General features: G+C 37.6%; 1 protein-coding gene across 2 annotated transcripts in view; it reads left to right on the top strand.

Annotated features, from left to right (window-relative positions):
• The window catches only part of ak5 (adenylate kinase 5), a 98,254-nt gene that overhangs the window by 16,479 nt on the left and 64,399 nt on the right, over positions 1–17,376 (top strand). For both annotated transcript variants that reach the window (XM_051914345.1, XM_051914343.1), the window contains exon 6: positions 13,228–13,419. In XM_051914345.1, coding sequence (XP_051770305.1) covers positions 13,228–13,419 — 192 coding nt within the window. The remainder of the gene's footprint in view (positions 1–13,227; positions 13,420–17,376) is intronic.

Genomic DNA, 17,376 nt, shown 5'->3' with positions numbered 1-17,376 from the left:
ATAAAGCAGGTTCAAAAATCCCATAAACTTGAAGCAGGGACTAGGGACCAGAATATCACTGGACAAAGGGGTGGCTGTTTTGACTTGGTCCAGTAAAGAAATGCCTAGCAACAACCAATACCACAGTAGCAACACCATAGCAACCACCTTGAACATCCTAGCAACTACCAAGAAAACCCTAGCAATGCTATAGCAATCATTCAGAACACAATAACAATGACCTAGTAAGTAACAACCACCCAACAACACCCTAGCAACTACCTTGAACAGAGGTCTTCAACACTGCACCTGGGGACCCACTGTCACCTGCCTGTGTGTTTTCAAGTGATCCTGAAGAGCTTAAAGGGGGTGTATCACACACAGTTTCTGTCAATCTCATGTTAATCTTGAGTACCTATAGAGTAGTAGTGCATCCTTCATATCTCCAAAAAGTCTTTAGTTTTATCATATTTATAAAAGATACATACGCTGTACCGAGTCTTTCCGAAAACAGCCAAGCGCCTGGAGGCGTGTCGTGTGGAGCTAAAGAGTGACGAGCACACACAGCTTTTGCGTAGTGATCGTCTGCAAGCTATCAATGGTCAGCTAAACAAATGTATTTAAACACACACAAAACACCATCGCATTATCCCTGGATAACTTTTGAATCTCTATTATGAATATAGCGTATAGTGAATGATGAATAATTAATTTATGTATTCGCTACGTTCGTGTTGTTTACATTATATGCATTTAGGCACCTATTGCCAACAAAACAGACATTTGAAGCAGTTTTACTGCACCACCTCAACCACCTGGCCGGGATTATTATCACTCTGACCGCTCCATCTTTCAGTTTCAAACGATCTGTAAATCCAGCGTAGAACTAGGCCTTGTTTATGAAACCATAAGCGCCGATCCTGAGGGCTCAAGCAGCCACGGAAAAAAACAAGATATTCTCCATTCATTTTAACCAATAGAAAAGTGATTGCAACTATCAGTTTCTATGCTTATTTTAATAACAAATATCGAGAGCACTTTAATGTAATGCGTGAGCACAAAATTCTCAGCTCCACTTAACGCTGGGTTCTTTGGGAAGCAAGGTTATCTTTCCCTCACAACCAAAAACACACTTCTTTGGTGCCATTGTTGATTTTGTGAAGTTCTGTGACCTGTGCAGTGCTGCCGACGACTTCCGTAAAGCCGAACGCGTGTTGATGGGCATGCTCTTGCTCTCTCGCTCTGGTCGACGTGTGCGCGCGCGCTCTTCCGAGAGAAGTGCCCGTACAAGGAATTCCGACCATTATGATGTCACACAGTCTTTAACAGTGTAAATAAGTCAGAATATATGAAATAGCAATGCCCTAGCAACCATTCAGAACACCCTAGCAATGCCCTAGCAATCACCCATAACACCCTAACAATGCCTTAGAAACCATCCATAACCCCCTACCAATGCCCTAGCACCCACCTAGAACATTCTAGCAACAGTCTAATTGGTAATAGCATACCAACTCATTGGCAACATGTGAGTTAGAAACAAGTTTTGCAGGGCCAAACAACCTCCTGAAAATGTATAAATGTATCTTTAGAATTTTAAAGCTTGGTCACATATACCGTACTGTATGTATAAATAAGCACACCTCCTATATATTGGTTGCATTGTAGAAGAAAATCACTGTTAGCCATCTAGTCCAGATTTATTCACTTCCAATGCCAATTCTGTCACGACTGAAGCCTACACCATGAATAACTCTGGGAAAAAGCTAACTTGTTAACTTATGCTTCAATCACGTTCAGGGGCTTGTCACGACATTCTTGTCTGCAGTGTGTTCAAAAGCATGCAGCACTGAAGACCCAATGTAACATGTCAGAATCAGCATATAGCTAATGGACTGGATTCTCACAGTTGAGTGGGTAATTGTGCAAATGGATGATATAGTTGCAAAGACAGGACTGTTGTTACTGTCTTTACACTGCTGAAGTTTTCTTTAGCTTTTAAAAAGACTCAGTATGACAAAAAAAAAAACAAAAACAAAACAAACATCTGCTGTGAAAAAGAATTGCACTTTTGCATACTTTTAAAAAGAGTGCTTATGGAAATAAAATAAAAATATAGTGCAAACTGAATGTAATGTTTTGGACACTTAACTGCATGTTATTTACAATGACATTAAAATGTTTAAATTTATATTGAATGCATTTAGTTGAACTTAAGAGTGTACCCACGTAAGTAGGACTTGTCTTAAATATGGTTAAAGTGTACTGCCGAATGTACTAACAAGCATTTATGGTAAATTAAAATATACTTTAATGTCATTTCCATTGAAACTTTTATGTCATGTATTTAAATATATTTGTAATTACACAATTGTACGTTGCAATTTAGTACATGAAGTAGTATGAAATAACACAATACAGTTATATTATAATCATTAAAATCATTAAAATTGATTATAAAATTGTAATCAAGTACTTGATGTGCTTGATTTGAAGCGTAGTCGGAAATCGCAGGGGGGTCAGGACCTACCCCATCTGAGGGTTGTCCCCCCCTAAAATATCATTAAAAACCACGCTGTGTATTGTAAATAATATAATGATATATACTTAAAATAATTGTGTAAGTAGTAAAACAATACAAATGCAAACAGGGCAAAAAAAAAAAAAAAAAAATGTATTTTAAGTTTAGAAACATTTTGAGTTGTATTATTTGTGTCCCCTTCAAAAATTGCTCTTGAGAAATTTTTAATTTATTGTCCCCCCAACTGTTAGATTAAATTTACGCCCATGCTTTGAAGTAAAGCTTTTAATTTGACACTATTACAAAGTGCACTTTTTAAAAGTATACTTAATTTTGTTAAGAAACATAGTCATGAAAGAATACACTTAAGTGACCTTTTATTTAATTAATATTATATTATCTGCAAGTACAGATTTTAAAAATATACTTAAGATTTGAAGTACGCTACAAGTGCACATCCAATACAATTAAATGTACATCTTTTTCACAAGAGGTTGCTTTAATGGGGAGTGATCACAAACAGATCTCTACCTTTGACAAAACATTAAGAGTGCGTTCACACTTGTCATGTTTGGTTCGATTAAAACGAACCCTGGTGCGAATGCTCTGTTAGTGCGGTTCATTTGAACATATCTGAACGCTGCCATCCGAACCCTGGTGCGCACCAAACAAGCGGACCGAGACCGCTGAAAAGATGGGTCTCGGCCCACTTCCAAACGAACTCTGGTGCGGTTCGAATGATATATGAACGCAACATGGACCAAAGACATGTAAACGAACCAAAAACAGGAAGATAAGACCCTAAAAAGTACAGAATCCTCACGCATAACGGTTTTTCTCGTCATAGTCGCAAATTTGCCCATCACAGGCATTAGACGCATGTCTCCTCACAGCAGATTGTTTGTGTGTGTGACGGATGGATTCCCGCCTCTGTTTTGACTCCTTTACACATTTTACAAGCTCTTCACAAGTTCCCAGCTGGCCAAAATACCATCATATGCAGGCTACGCACACACAACAAGCGCATTTACCTCAGCACACAGCATTGTTTTGGATGTTCGGTAAGTTCCGTCTCAAAAAAAGCAATACGTCATAAAATCCAACCAATCAGGTTGTGAACGTATCCCTATGCCTTTAGATTCGGTATCGCTAATCGGTATTGCTAATCGGACCAGGACTAAATGTTTTTTTCTCTTTTTTGGTCCGGACCAAATGAACCAAACGAACCGAACTACAAGTGTGAACGCACCCTAAGACAGTTTTGTCAATCTGCGATTTGAGAATGGGTTGAGAGCTGATATTTCACACCCTGTTGATTCACATCTGCATGAGTGACTTGTACGTGTAACACACGTCAGATCTCAAATGTATACTTGAAACTCTCTATTTTTGATGTTTTTGACAGGAACCACTTGACAACCTTCAAGAGATGTGATTCGGATAGTGACAGGCATATATTAATGTCTATAAACCTGTCAAAAAGAAGCTAATGTCAGCTTTCTTCTTTTTTAATGTTTAGCTTCTCTAAAAGGAAATCATGTAACAGCTCTCAATTGCAGGTCTCAATGCATGTTCATCTCTAAATGACAGCCAGCCTGTTCCTTCACTTTTCATCATGGCTAATTAGCTTTCTCTCACATTTTTCTTTTTCTATTTCCTGTAAGACAGCGGGCTTAGGAAATAGTACGTTAGCTATTACGGCTAACTCAAAACTCCCCCTTACCCCTGACCGCACTTGCTGTCGGTCCCAAATTAACCTTTAAGTTTTACAAAAACATGAGATTGCTAGTCCAGATTTGAAAATTGCGGAAGTCACCACCTGCAAATGCCACATAGTGTGGTTTCCAGGCTGCAAATGAAGTGATCACTGAGTTCAATCTGTGGACATGAGCAGTAAAATTTAATGAGTACCAAGAATCAGATATGCTTCCGTCTCTCTCTCCTTCTCTTTCCATTCCTCATGCTTGTTCTCAGCCTTCGTCATTTCACACCAATTATCTAAGAGATGCTTTAACGTAGGCAGAGAGCTGTGAGGAACGCACTTGTTGCTGCCAGAAAATAGATTCGCAACACCGCTTATCTCAGAAATTATCTCATGATGTCACATTATCTGTTGACTTCCTTTTGCAGGTACGGCATGTAATGGCATGTAGGTATTTTTGTACAGTGTTGGGTAATATTGTCTTATCTGCCAATCTCACTGTGTCCTAACCAGTCTCGTTTCCATGTGAAAATGATGTGTGACGTCACAATCACCAGGCAATAAGTGGATATTTGTGTGTATAATGTGCAGTTATAAAGTAGAATTTCAGATCAATTATATTTCATGGTGGTCAGGGCTACCCACTGCATGGTTGCAGCTGGTTAGGACAAAAACGCATATTTACATAACTTATCACTATGCCATGGCAAAAATGTATGTTGTGCTAGCATCTAAAATATTGTTTTATAGTGGTTTTATATACATTATATAAATGAATTTATATTTGTAGTGGTCTTATAACATCTAAACTGATTTTATTCACTAAACAGACATTGAACTATGCATTACAATCGCATTAGGTTACACCACAGATTTGAATGGACTTTTTCAGTCTGGTCAGATGAAGTAAAAATAGACCCTTAAAGTCATAGTTCACCCAAAAATTAAAATTTTATCATCATTTACTCACCCTCATGATGTTCCAAACCTGTATGAGTTTCTTTCTTCTGTTGAACACAAAAGAAGATATTTTAAAGAATGCTGGTAACCAGACTATTGATGGTACCCATTGACTTCCATTGTATTTTTTTCCTACTATGGAAGTCAATGGGTGCTATCAATTGTTTGGTTACCAACATTCTTTAAAATATCTTCTTTTGTGTTCAACAGAAGAAAGAAACTCATACAGATTTGGAACCACTTGAGGGTGAGTAATTAATGACCAAATTGTCATTTTTGGGTGAACTATCCCTTTAAGCTAAACATTGCACACATTTTATTTAATTTGATTAATAAAAATGATACAATTACAGATTCTCCAGCTACTATGGCTGATGGAGAAAAAACTATTTCTCACATTTTTTAGTGTCAGAAATTAATGGTGATTTAGTACAAAAATGACATCAAAATGAATATATTTTATTTACAATAGAACATAGATAACATAACACATGTTTAAATGGAGAAATTGTACACTTTTATTCACTAAATGAGCTCATTTCAAATTTGATGCCTGCTACAGGTCTCAAAAAAGTTGGCACGGGGGCAACAAATGGCTGAAAAAGCAAGAAATTTTGAAAAGAGCTGGGAGAACGTCTAGCAACTAATTAATTTCATTGATATCAGGTCTGTAACATGATTATCTATAAAAGGGATGTCTTAGAGAGGCTGAGTCTCTCAGAAGTAAGGATGGGCATAGGCTCTCCAATCTGTGAAAGAATGCGTAAAAAGATTATGGAAAACAATGTTCCTCAATGTCAAATTGCAAAGGCATTGCAAATATCATCATCTACAGTGCATAACGTCATCAAAAGATTCAGAGAAACTGGAGAAATCTCTGTGCGTAAGGGACAAGGCCGAAGACCTTTATTGGATGCCCGTGGTCTTCGGGCCCTCACTCATCGGCATGGTTATGTCAATGACATTACTAAATGGGCCCAGGAATACTTCCAGAAACCACTGTCGGTAAACACAATCCGCCGTGCCATCTGCAGATGCCAACTAAAGCTCTATCATGCAAAAAGAAAGCCATTTGTGAACATGTTCCAGAAGCGCCGTCGTGTCCTGTGAGCCCAGGCTAATCTAAAATGGACTTTTTCAAAGTGGAAAAGTGTTCTATGGTCAGACGAGTCCAAATTTGACATTCTTATTGGAAATCACGGACGCCGTGTCCTCTGGGCTAAAGAGGAGGGAGACTTTTCAGCGTGTTATCAGCATTCAGTTCAAAAGCCAGCATCTCTGATGGTATGAGGGTGCATAAGTGCATACGGTGTGGGCAGCTTGCATGTTTTGGAAAGCACTATGAATGCTGAAAGGCATATAAAGGTTTCCAGATGACGTCTATTTCAGGGAAGGCCTTGTGTATTTCAGCAGGACAATACAAAACCACATACTGCAGCTATTACAACAGCATGGCTTCGTTGTAGAAGAGTCTGGGTGCTGAATTGGCCTGCCTGCAGTCCAGATCTTTCACCTATAGAAAACATTTGGCGCATCATTAAACAAAAAATACGTCAAAGATGACCACAAACTCTTCAGCAGCTGGAAACCTATATCAGGCAAGAATGGGACCAAATTCCAACACCAAAACTCCAGAAACTCATAACCTCGATGCCCAAACATCTTCAAACTGTTTTAAAAAGAAGAGGAGATGCTACACCATAGTAAACATGCCCCCGTCCCAACTATTTTGAGACCTGTAGCAGGCATCAAATTTGAAATGAGCTCATTTTGTGCATAAAATTGTAAAAATTTCTCTGTTTAAACATTTATGTTATCTATGTTCTATTGTGAATAAAATACTGGCTCATGTGATTTGAAAGTCTTTTAGATTTCTATATTTAAAATGTAATACTTACAACATCATTCTCATAACATTATTAATCTGCAATATTATTGCAATGTAAATGCATTCATGGCACCTCTGCGCAGCATCAAACAGTCTGATTGAATGCAGACTAAATGGCACTTCAGATTCCGCTTCTGTCACCACTGCAATACAAAGATGGATTTTGTTATTACTGATTTTATTTGATTGGTGAAAGTGTTACAGTGTCTTATTATTGCAATTGCCAAAACTTGATTCAATTTGACACAAAAGATGATGCCCTGCATGGAAATCAGTTTAAGGGGAAAATATCACCTCCTAATGAAAAAATTCATTTCTGTCACTCGTATTTTTACATGATACGAGCTCACATATGGCACATTCTTGTATATTGCCATCAAAGTAAATGTTTAGTGATGTCTGGCTTTACTGTTCCATTAATTATTTTACTTTCTGTCTGCTGGCTGTCACGGTTTAATGGGGACCCAGATTCAAGCATAGATTCTGCCCTATGAGCATCCTTATTCTGTCTCTCTCCGCCTTTTCCTGGAGGTGCCGGCACAGTCAGTGAGAGAATTTATGAGTGAAGACATGCCAAAAAAAAAATCTTGATTTTTGTGTGCTAGGCTGCACCTCACAATCCTTCTGGGGAGCAGACAGTAGTTGGCCAGCACATCAGCCATCATTCAGCACAGTTTTTCAGCTTTTCTCACCACTTTATTGCACAACAATAAAGTGTGTGTGTGTGTGTGTATTTATGTATGTGTGTGTGTGTGTGTGTGTGTGTGTGTTCTTTTATTTTTTTAGTTAATCTTTTTTTTTTTTTTTTTGGATTAACTATCACTTTAAGGTAACAACTGCCAAAAATGCATCACAAAATAACTTGAAATAAAATATGAATTTAGCAATATACATTGATGACAAAAAACAAAACAAAAAAACAAGGTTTTCATTTGATTCTGATGGCAAAAAAAATAATCTTTGAGGGATCCTTATGTAACAAATATGGAGGGTGTGAGATTAGCTTAGATTCAATGAAAGCATAGAATACAATGAAGCCAGATCATAGAAGACAGAAACTCATTTACCAATGCAGGAGATGATATGAATAATAAAGAGTCTTTTTATTGTGTGTTTGTGGGATAGAGAAAGGTTTGAACAGGCCCTAGACTGTGTGTTGTGTGACTGTGTTCGGTGACCAGGCAACCAATAACGGTGTCACCATAGCTAACCTCAGTAACTGAATTAGCTTTGACTCTCACAGAATAGAGATGAGCAGCAGCAATGAAGGGATTTAAAACCCAATTATGAGATGAGCACAGAAAGAGAAGGGATCAGACCACAGCTTTAACAGCGATCATTACAGGATTACCAAATATCTCCACTGTGAGCAAAGCTGAGAGACACTGCCTCCCCAGCCTGTTCAAATGTCAGCTAAATATTATTCCAGTGTGTCGGTCCTCAGAAAGTGGCATGAGCTGACTCATCCAAATCCATATATGTGCTGAGCATTACAGTAGAGTGACTATTCCATAAATATATGGCCTGTATCATGGCATGGCGGCAGACCTGGACCATGAAGTAGTGGCAGACCTGGACCTTGAAGCAGGGAACAAGACCATGGATCCTGGAGCAGACATGGGCCTGGACCGTGGAGAAGAGGCTGGCCTGGAACGTGGAGCAGAGGTGGGCCTAGACTGTGCTACAGAGGTGGGCCTGGATCGTGGTGCACAGGCAGGCCTGGACTGTGGAGCAAAGATGGGCCTGGATCGTGGTGCAGAGGCAGGCCTGGACTGTGAAGCAAAGGTGGGCCTGGACTATGGTGCAGAAGCGGGCCTGGACTGTGAAGCAGAGGCAGGCCTGGACTGTGGAGCAGAGGGGCCTGGACCATGGAGCAGAGGACGAGGCCATGGAGGATCAGGTGGATGTGGTGGAGATAGATAGCACCAGGGCGGAGCCGGCAGAGGAGATGACCGCCTCAGCAGAGCACAAGACCACTGGGTATGGATGGCTTCTTTGTCCGTGACATGGAGCATAGAGAGTTTGTTGACGGCCTCTGTGGCCATGGCATGGGGTACAATGACTTTGTGGACTGCCTCCAAGGCTGTGGCATGGGGCACAGTGAGTCAATAGACAGCCTCTGTGGTGGTGGCATGGAGCACTGAGAGTTCAGAGACGGCCTACTTGGCCATAACAGAGCCAACAGGGGCCACAGAGAGTTCAGAAGCGGCCTCCGCTGGCCTTGGCAAATGCCGTCGCTTCAGGGGAAGTGTGTATGCCCGAGACACACAAAATGGCAGCTGCCATGACTGGGAGCACTGAGGACAAGGGAAAGAACTCCAGGCTAAAGAGTGCTGGGACCACCGGACTTGAGAGCGCTGAGACCACCGGACTTGGGAGCGCTGGCTCATGAGCTGTGTAGGGGTTATTCCTATTAATTATCCAAATGTCTCATTAAATTAAACTGATTCAACAAGTTTATTTAAAACAATTGCTCTTACATATCGGAGCGGGAATTGATTTCTTCAGTTACAAATAACAAGCAATGTTTTTTATGAAATGCAGTGAAATAAAACGTACATTATGCTTTGGAATGTAGTGAAGTAAACTTAAACATTTCGGAAAATAAATATACTCTGATAAAGTACATATACTTGAAAAATGTAAATTACTTTGCTAAAGACCACCACTGCTCATCCTCATGTTTTGCTAAATCTGTATGACTTTCTTTCCTCTGTGAAACACAAAAAAGATATTTAAAAAAAATGTTTGAACTGTTTTGTCTATACAGTGAAAGTCAATGGGGTCCAAAACAACACAGGAGGCATTTTTCAAAATGTCTTCTTTTGTGTGACATTGTGGACTGGTTTAGCTTATTACATATTAATTATACTACTGATACTTTTCTAAACAAAATGTTTCAGCTGGCAGACAAAAAATTTGTAGACTTACATTGAGGGTGAGACACAAGCCATAGAGACTTAATCTTTTGGACAGCAGAGTTTTTCTGTTGACTTTGTTTGTTGTTTTGGTGGCCTTTACTGTCACATTAATAAAATACTATGTGATCATAATGTGTTTCTTTCTTTTCGGCACTAAAGGGCCTTTGCTAATGTGGCGTTACAAGCTCGAGGTTGTTTCAACAAGCTGTTTTCTGAGTGCAGTTGGCATGTAGCACAGAGCTTTGACTGAGGGCAAAATGCTAACAGGAATTAGCAAGATCTCAGCTCTGTTTATTTAAAGGAGTAGTTCAAAATAAATCAAATCTGAGAGGAAAGATTCATGAGGGTGAGAAAATACAGAATTTTATTTATTTTATTTTTTTTTGGGGGGGGGGGGTTCTATTCTTTACAATAGGTGGATCTAACACAAAAATAAAAAAAATAAAAAGGAATGGAATTTACAGAAACATGATCATGACTGACTGGAATAATTAAGGTGGTAAAAAAACAACTGGAAACAAGAAGATAAAAGCAGAACAGTATTAATAGATTTTGAAGATACGCAAAAGGCTAATTCTGCAGAGAGACAAGTGAGAAGAGTGGGACAGGAGCATTTCTCAGAGGGTTATGATCACGTTAGATAGATTGGCAGTCTGTCATGTGTATTACACATCGGGAGGTATAAATGACGGGGGCTCTGAGGGTTCTTCTAGGTGTAATACCCTTTAAAACAATTTTCTGACAACCCAAAGGGACAGAGATATTTTTATCTTCAGTTCACGGCATCCCATGAGACCTCATCCAGCTTCTTTCTATTTAGCTTACGCTGTTTTATGAATTGAGATTCAGGATGAAATGTATGTGCTTCAAAGGAATCCAGAACATCTGTACTTTTGTATATAGTTTGTATAAAAACCTTTTGTATACGGAGTTCACATGCTCAATGACACAAATGTGAGAAGTGACATAGAAATAGTGCATAATATAAAATATTGCTGAATTATTTTATATAAATAATATTATTTATCATATAAAACATTTGTTAAAAATTCAAACATTTTGTAAATTTCCACATTTAAATAGGATGATTATTAGCTTTGGTTGTATGGACAAGAGCAGCTTAGATATTCTGATAACCATGTTCCATGGAAGCAACCAACAAACACACACAGTTTACCTGAAAAACCAACAAAGCAGCCATATACACTAAAAAAAAAAAAAAAAAAATGAATTGTTGGATTTACTTAAAAAAGAAGTGTCAAGTGGTTCCACACAACTATATTGAGTAATTTGTACAAATAACAATTTAGTTGTATGAACAAAAGAAATTTAAGTAAAGCTGACAAAATTTCTTTGAATAAATACAAATCATTTTAATGTCACTGTCACATAATATTTATATGTGCAGTTTAATAATGTTATTACATAAGGTGAACACATGTATTGACTTAATTTACCTTATTAAATGAACTATTTTCTCTACAAAATGCACTCAAAAAATAACTCATTGAACAAACTCAATTGAATTGAGAGCAGGAATTCCATCCTAAACATGTGTATATGAGTGCTCACAGCCTAAACACAGGCGACACTCTTCTTCATAATGGTAACCACAAAATTAAAAAAAAAAAAAAAAACTACTCTAAATGTCTAACATAACTGAACATTAAACACTAACATAAACTAACAACATCTTTCCCTTTACTGAAAAACACATAAAATAACACTTTAATCCCTTAAATTTACTCTTCAAATGCAGTCCCTTGCAAAGCATGCTGGGAACTACGGATCCACTGCACATTTAGTTATGTCAACATTAATTTGTGCGTTTCACTCAACAATATTAAGTTGACTGAACAAACACTAAGTAAAGCTGACAATACTAATTTTTAGTAGAAACAACACAGTTAAATTATGTTCATGTAGTTACATGAGTTTTTTAAGTAATGTGAACAAGGGTGGTTTGAGTGAAACTAACAACAGTGAAAGTTCATTTAGCAAATTTATAAAGTATTATAATTTACATTATCATTTATAATATTTACACATTTCATTAAGTGGAAAGTTTTCAGTTTTGAAGGGAGGGAAAAAACCTATTGGCCAATTTTCCCACATTAGTTATCAAATCAGTTGACCTTTACTGATGATGTGACCTCATATCCAGATCTTTCCCTTTTTAAAGATAAGTTTGGAGTGAATGGTAGGAACATTTTTAGTTTAAAGGGCAAAAAAACATTTCAGTGTCTTAGCTTTCACTGACATTTCGCCTGCTATGCTTCTGTTGAGATAATCATCATGCTTTTCTGTTTTGTGACAGGCTTTAAGGCATTTATGAACTGACATTTGTAGTCTTTTTTTTTTTTCTCTCTCTCTCTCTCTAGTGACTAATTAAGTACACATTCCCAAAAGGCTTTCCAGCAGGCGACTGGTTAAGAATATGACTGTGCATTTCAGATCAAATATCTGCCCTTTGAGGTCATAATTTTGTTAAGACTTCATGTACATGAACTCTGTGTAGGCCTGCTGCCAGTTTGGACAAAAGATAAAAAGTCCAAGGTTTTAATTAAAGGATTCAGTGTGTTGTTTTTAAATATTCCCAGTTTTCAATTAGTGGCATGACAAGCAAAGAAACACTCAATTAACGTGACGCTTGACATGCAATTTGTGAAGATAAAATTAAGGCCTTGGACATGTTGCAAATTGCACTCTTTCAGCCAAGCTGTACATTGTAGCATTGTTTAAACAGCTGATATGCGTATATTTAATATGATATGTATAACATCAATGCAACTAGCTCTGTTATCACAAGACTTAGATTTTGTCAGTAACCATAGCAACCAACTCTATGTTTTACTTTCACTAGCAGATTTCTTTGCAACTGAACAATATTGTTGTGCACTATAAAGCCTACAATGTAAAATAAGATTTGTGTAAAACCTCAGTCATACAAAATGCTGAGCATTTCCTATGGTTTTGCATATGAATGTTACAACTAAGACATCTGATGTATGCTTATTTGCCTCTCGTCCACATCCAATCTCATTCATTATAATATGAAGGGCCAAAACTCATCTTAGATCTTACTTGAAGATGCGTTAGATGTATAACCAGAGTGGCACTTAATAGCTATATATTTGCAGATCACTGCAGCTACAAATCACTTTGAACTTGACTTCCAGAAGGTGAATGAACCCATGAATATCAACTTGAACTGAGACATTACTAGTTAATAGACACTCATGTTCTGTCTCTGTAGATCTGTACTCCAGACCTGGTGGTGTTTCTGGCCTGCTCCAACCAGCGTCTGAAGGAGCGTCTGGAGAAGCGTGCGGAGCAGCAGGGTCGCCCAGATGACAACCCTAAAGCTATCGATCGACGCTTGACTAATTTCAAACAGAATGCCATCCCCCTGGTCAAATACTTCCAAGAAAAAGGCCTCATCGTCACAGTAAGGAATATTTTTGAGTATACTCTAAAGTTAGTGAGACCTGGAATTAGATAGGACTCTTTAATAGAGTAGTATATTGACAGAATTTAAGGGTTCCCTTGTGAAAAAGAAGTACACTTTAGCATACTTTAAAAAAAAAAAAAAAAAAGTACTCATTATACTTTACAATAAGGTCTCATTTGTTAACATTAGTTATCATTAGATAACATTTGTTATCATTTGAATACCATTTAATGCATTTTACAATAAAGGATGAACAAAGCAGTAGCAGGAAATTGAGCAATACATTATTCCTATATAAATAGTATGCACCTTATAAATGTGTTCATTAAAGGTGCATAATTTCAGGCTATGTGTAGATAATGTCATGCATCATGTGGATCAGGTGCATTTATCTTGCATATTGGTATAGATAATACCATGCATCATGTGGATTATGTGCATTTATCTTGCATATTAAACTGTTACCATTTTGACACCTTTGTGATTAAAAAGGTAAGCGACTGTATAATACACCTGCACACATTTCAAGATTGATTTCTGGAAATACCAGCAGCATATAGACCACGTCGTCCCAGTGCTGTCAGTTTCATTAAGACATGCTCTTTATCACTCTAAGTAATTAATACAGACAAATAGGGTGATCTAGGACAGGCCGGAAATTAAAGGCAGTTAGATCCAGCATGTGTCAGGATCCCAATGGAGCCACTTATTTAACAAGCTGGAGCACTTTTCAGTTACTAAACAAAGGTAATGAGAATGTGTTATTAGAAAATGATTTCTTTTTTTAATCAGGACTTAAACACGAGATTTAGGAGACGTCTATTAAAATACAAGGAGCAAGGGAATTTAGAAAGGAAATGCAATAAACGTCAAATCAAATATTCATTTCAAGGGTTTGTTTGGAAAAAAACAAATGTGGCACTCAGTACTTTATTATTTTAACACTTCAGGTATTACTAATATGGAAACAAGATTAACTATTCATTAAGTAATAGCAAATTTAAGACTGAGACGGAGTGCAAGTCACCTCTTCCACTTTAATTCAAGTTTGAAAAAACATGCTTGAACATCAGAAGGTATGTTGAAAGATACAGTACAACTTACCGAAATCCGTATCATGTCTCATGTAATCACTGCGGAAAGATGTCAATATAACAGCTTGTGACAATGTCACTTAACATTGCATTTACCTCAGGAAAGTTATCCAGTGTTCACAGTTTGTTAGTTAGCTATATCCGTATACACACATATATATATATATATATATATATATATATATATATATACACACACACACACACACACACACACACACTCACACACTAGAGAGGAGCTTATTTACTGTTAATTATATATGTATGTTTGAATAAATTTGCCAAGTGCTTATGAAAACTACCTTATATGTGCACCTGAGTTGTATACAATACCTGAGTTGTATATAATACCTCTGTTGTTAATTGCAACCAATATTATAGTTTACCAAATAAGAGGGTTCTCTGTATAGTTTAGCATTATTTGGGAGAGATATCTTTTTCCATAAGAAAAACCAAACTATCTGTATCGGCATTGGCCGAGAAATTTAGTAACAGTGCATTTCTATAAATAATCAATAATAGAGTACCTCAGGGATGACGTGCTTTTGTAGGGCAACCCGGAAGTTAGCGGCGCACGGGTTCCCTCGATCGAAAGCCAATGCATTTTTCCCATAGACTTTTGGAAAATCGCAAAAAATAAGCTCTGTGTTTAACAAAGGGTTATGACACTTACACGTTTTGTCTATCAAGATAATCTTTACAAGTTAACACAACATTTATACATTTTGAAGCCTAAATAAAGTCGTCAGATATAAAAAGCTAACAGTAGGCTATAAATGGACTACAGCACACCATGGTCGCAGATCAACGTCACCACCACCAAGCTTCCTCAAACTTTATTTAGAAAACAACTTTATTTAAAAACATGCTTGCTGATTAATATTTAGAGGCTTTGTTAACCACAGACCTTATTTCAGGCGATTTAGCAAAAACCCATTCAAAAAACCCATTGACTTCGGGGCGATGGAACCGGAAGTCCTAAAATGCTAACTCGCTTCCGGGTTTTGCCTACAAAAACACGTCATCCCTGAGGTACTCTATTACTTATTGAGATTAGCCTCATTAAGAACTATTAAATAATTACCAATTAACTTGTTCCCTGTCAACGTTTTATTTTTAAGTTGCCAGTCAGCGCCAGCATTTTTGATCAAATTCACAAAACTTTCATGGCCCCCAGAATATTTTAGGTAACACTTTATTTCGATGGCCCACTTTAGACATTCTACTTACTATAAGTAACTTTGCAACAACATGCCAACTTATTCTACTAACTCGAACCCTAACACCTAACCTTAACCAACAGTCTACTAACAGTCTATAATGAGACTTAGGCAACACTGCAACTGTAATTGCAAATTTACTTATAGTTTGTAGAGTGTCTAAAGTGGACTATTGAAATAAAGTGTAACCATATTTGGTTGCATGAATATGTAAACAGTCAATATATCTTTTTATATTGTTTTATTCTAGATTCATTTAATTTTTGTTTTCAACACTTGAATGTAGGTAAGGTTCATAAAGGAAAAAAAAAAAAAAAACAGAGAAAATTGCATGATCGGATTGAGAACGATGATCAAAACAGATGGAGTAGATCAAGTCCATCAACACTCCCAAAGCTTGCACAGTCGTAAACCTCTTTAACATTTTTCTCGGCAACGTTTAGCAGTTTTGATTTTTATGCTGTTGAATATTTAGTGATTACATTAGCTTACTTGTGCATAAGCAACGCTTCTGGAAGTGTTGTGTCATAAATGATGGAAAATTATGTCAGTGGCGGGGAAAGAGTTAATTACTAATCACAACATTAAAGTGGCAGATGACAGAACTCCAGCAAGTGCTTATAATAAACAGAACTTTATTGTGCATTGGTGTGGATGCTAATATAATTGTCTTTTTTAGTTATTTTATAGTTATCGTTGTTGGTGTGAATGGGCCTTAACTGCATAGTTTGTCTTGTTGTCAGCAGACTCAAGCCTGTGGAGTACCTCAGAAATTGGATGGGCATCTGTATATTTTACCCAGTCTAGATAGTGTCAGTGATTATAATGGGTTCTATTTGGGCTGCGTCTGAAAGCTTAGGCAGCGGACTTTTTGCCTCTGTCAGGCAATGACTTTGCAGGCAGTGTTTGTGCACAAAGGTGTAGTGAACAGCAGACATGATGGCACCAGAGCTTTACAACAGAAGTTTACACGTCAAAATAAGAATCCTTTTGTCCCACTTTGATTAATACAAAAGAGTGTGATAGGACCTTCAACGACAGCTAAAGGACTATTGTAATTAGGACTGCCAAAGGTGGAGGGCACCTGTTGCACCTTTGTTCACCTCAGCCCTCCATGCCTGAGTCCAAGGTGTGAATGGCCATGGACTCCTAGAGCTACCAAACTGGTTCTGGCTAGAGCACAGCAAGAACAAAAAAAGGCTCCAAAAGAAAGACAATTTCTAAACATATTGGCTTGAAATCACAAAAAATGGACAGGATTACTGTAAGGAACATGTCCTATACGTCTTTTTAGTCATCCAGGAAACTGTGCACACACAATGGAAACCGCACCTGGAATAAAAGCCAATGCAACTGCACCCACTGAGACCGAAATGTGATACCTCAACCAATTCACATCAAGTTTGGACTCTACGAGTTCAGAACACTGCCACAAGGACTTTGAGAAAGGAATGAAAAAGAAATAAAGCATTCCTAAAGACATTGTTTTATTTAACTGTGTTTTTTGGGACAATGTAACAAGTTCTACAGGATGAAAGGTGGGCGTGATGGGCGGACACCTGGAATGCTACGACCCAATCATATCACCACATCAGGAAAGGTGGGGATTAGTAATCCCCTCCCTAACAGGAAGGAATAAA

The sequence above is a fragment of the Ctenopharyngodon idella genome, chromosome 2 (assembly GCF_019924925.1).
Source record: "Ctenopharyngodon idella isolate HZGC_01 chromosome 2, HZGC01, whole genome shotgun sequence".
Classification (NCBI taxonomy): domain Eukaryota; kingdom Metazoa; phylum Chordata; class Actinopteri; order Cypriniformes; family Xenocyprididae; genus Ctenopharyngodon; species Ctenopharyngodon idella.
Note: the sequence above shows the minus strand (reverse complement) of the source record. Positions and strands in the feature narration are given on the sequence as shown.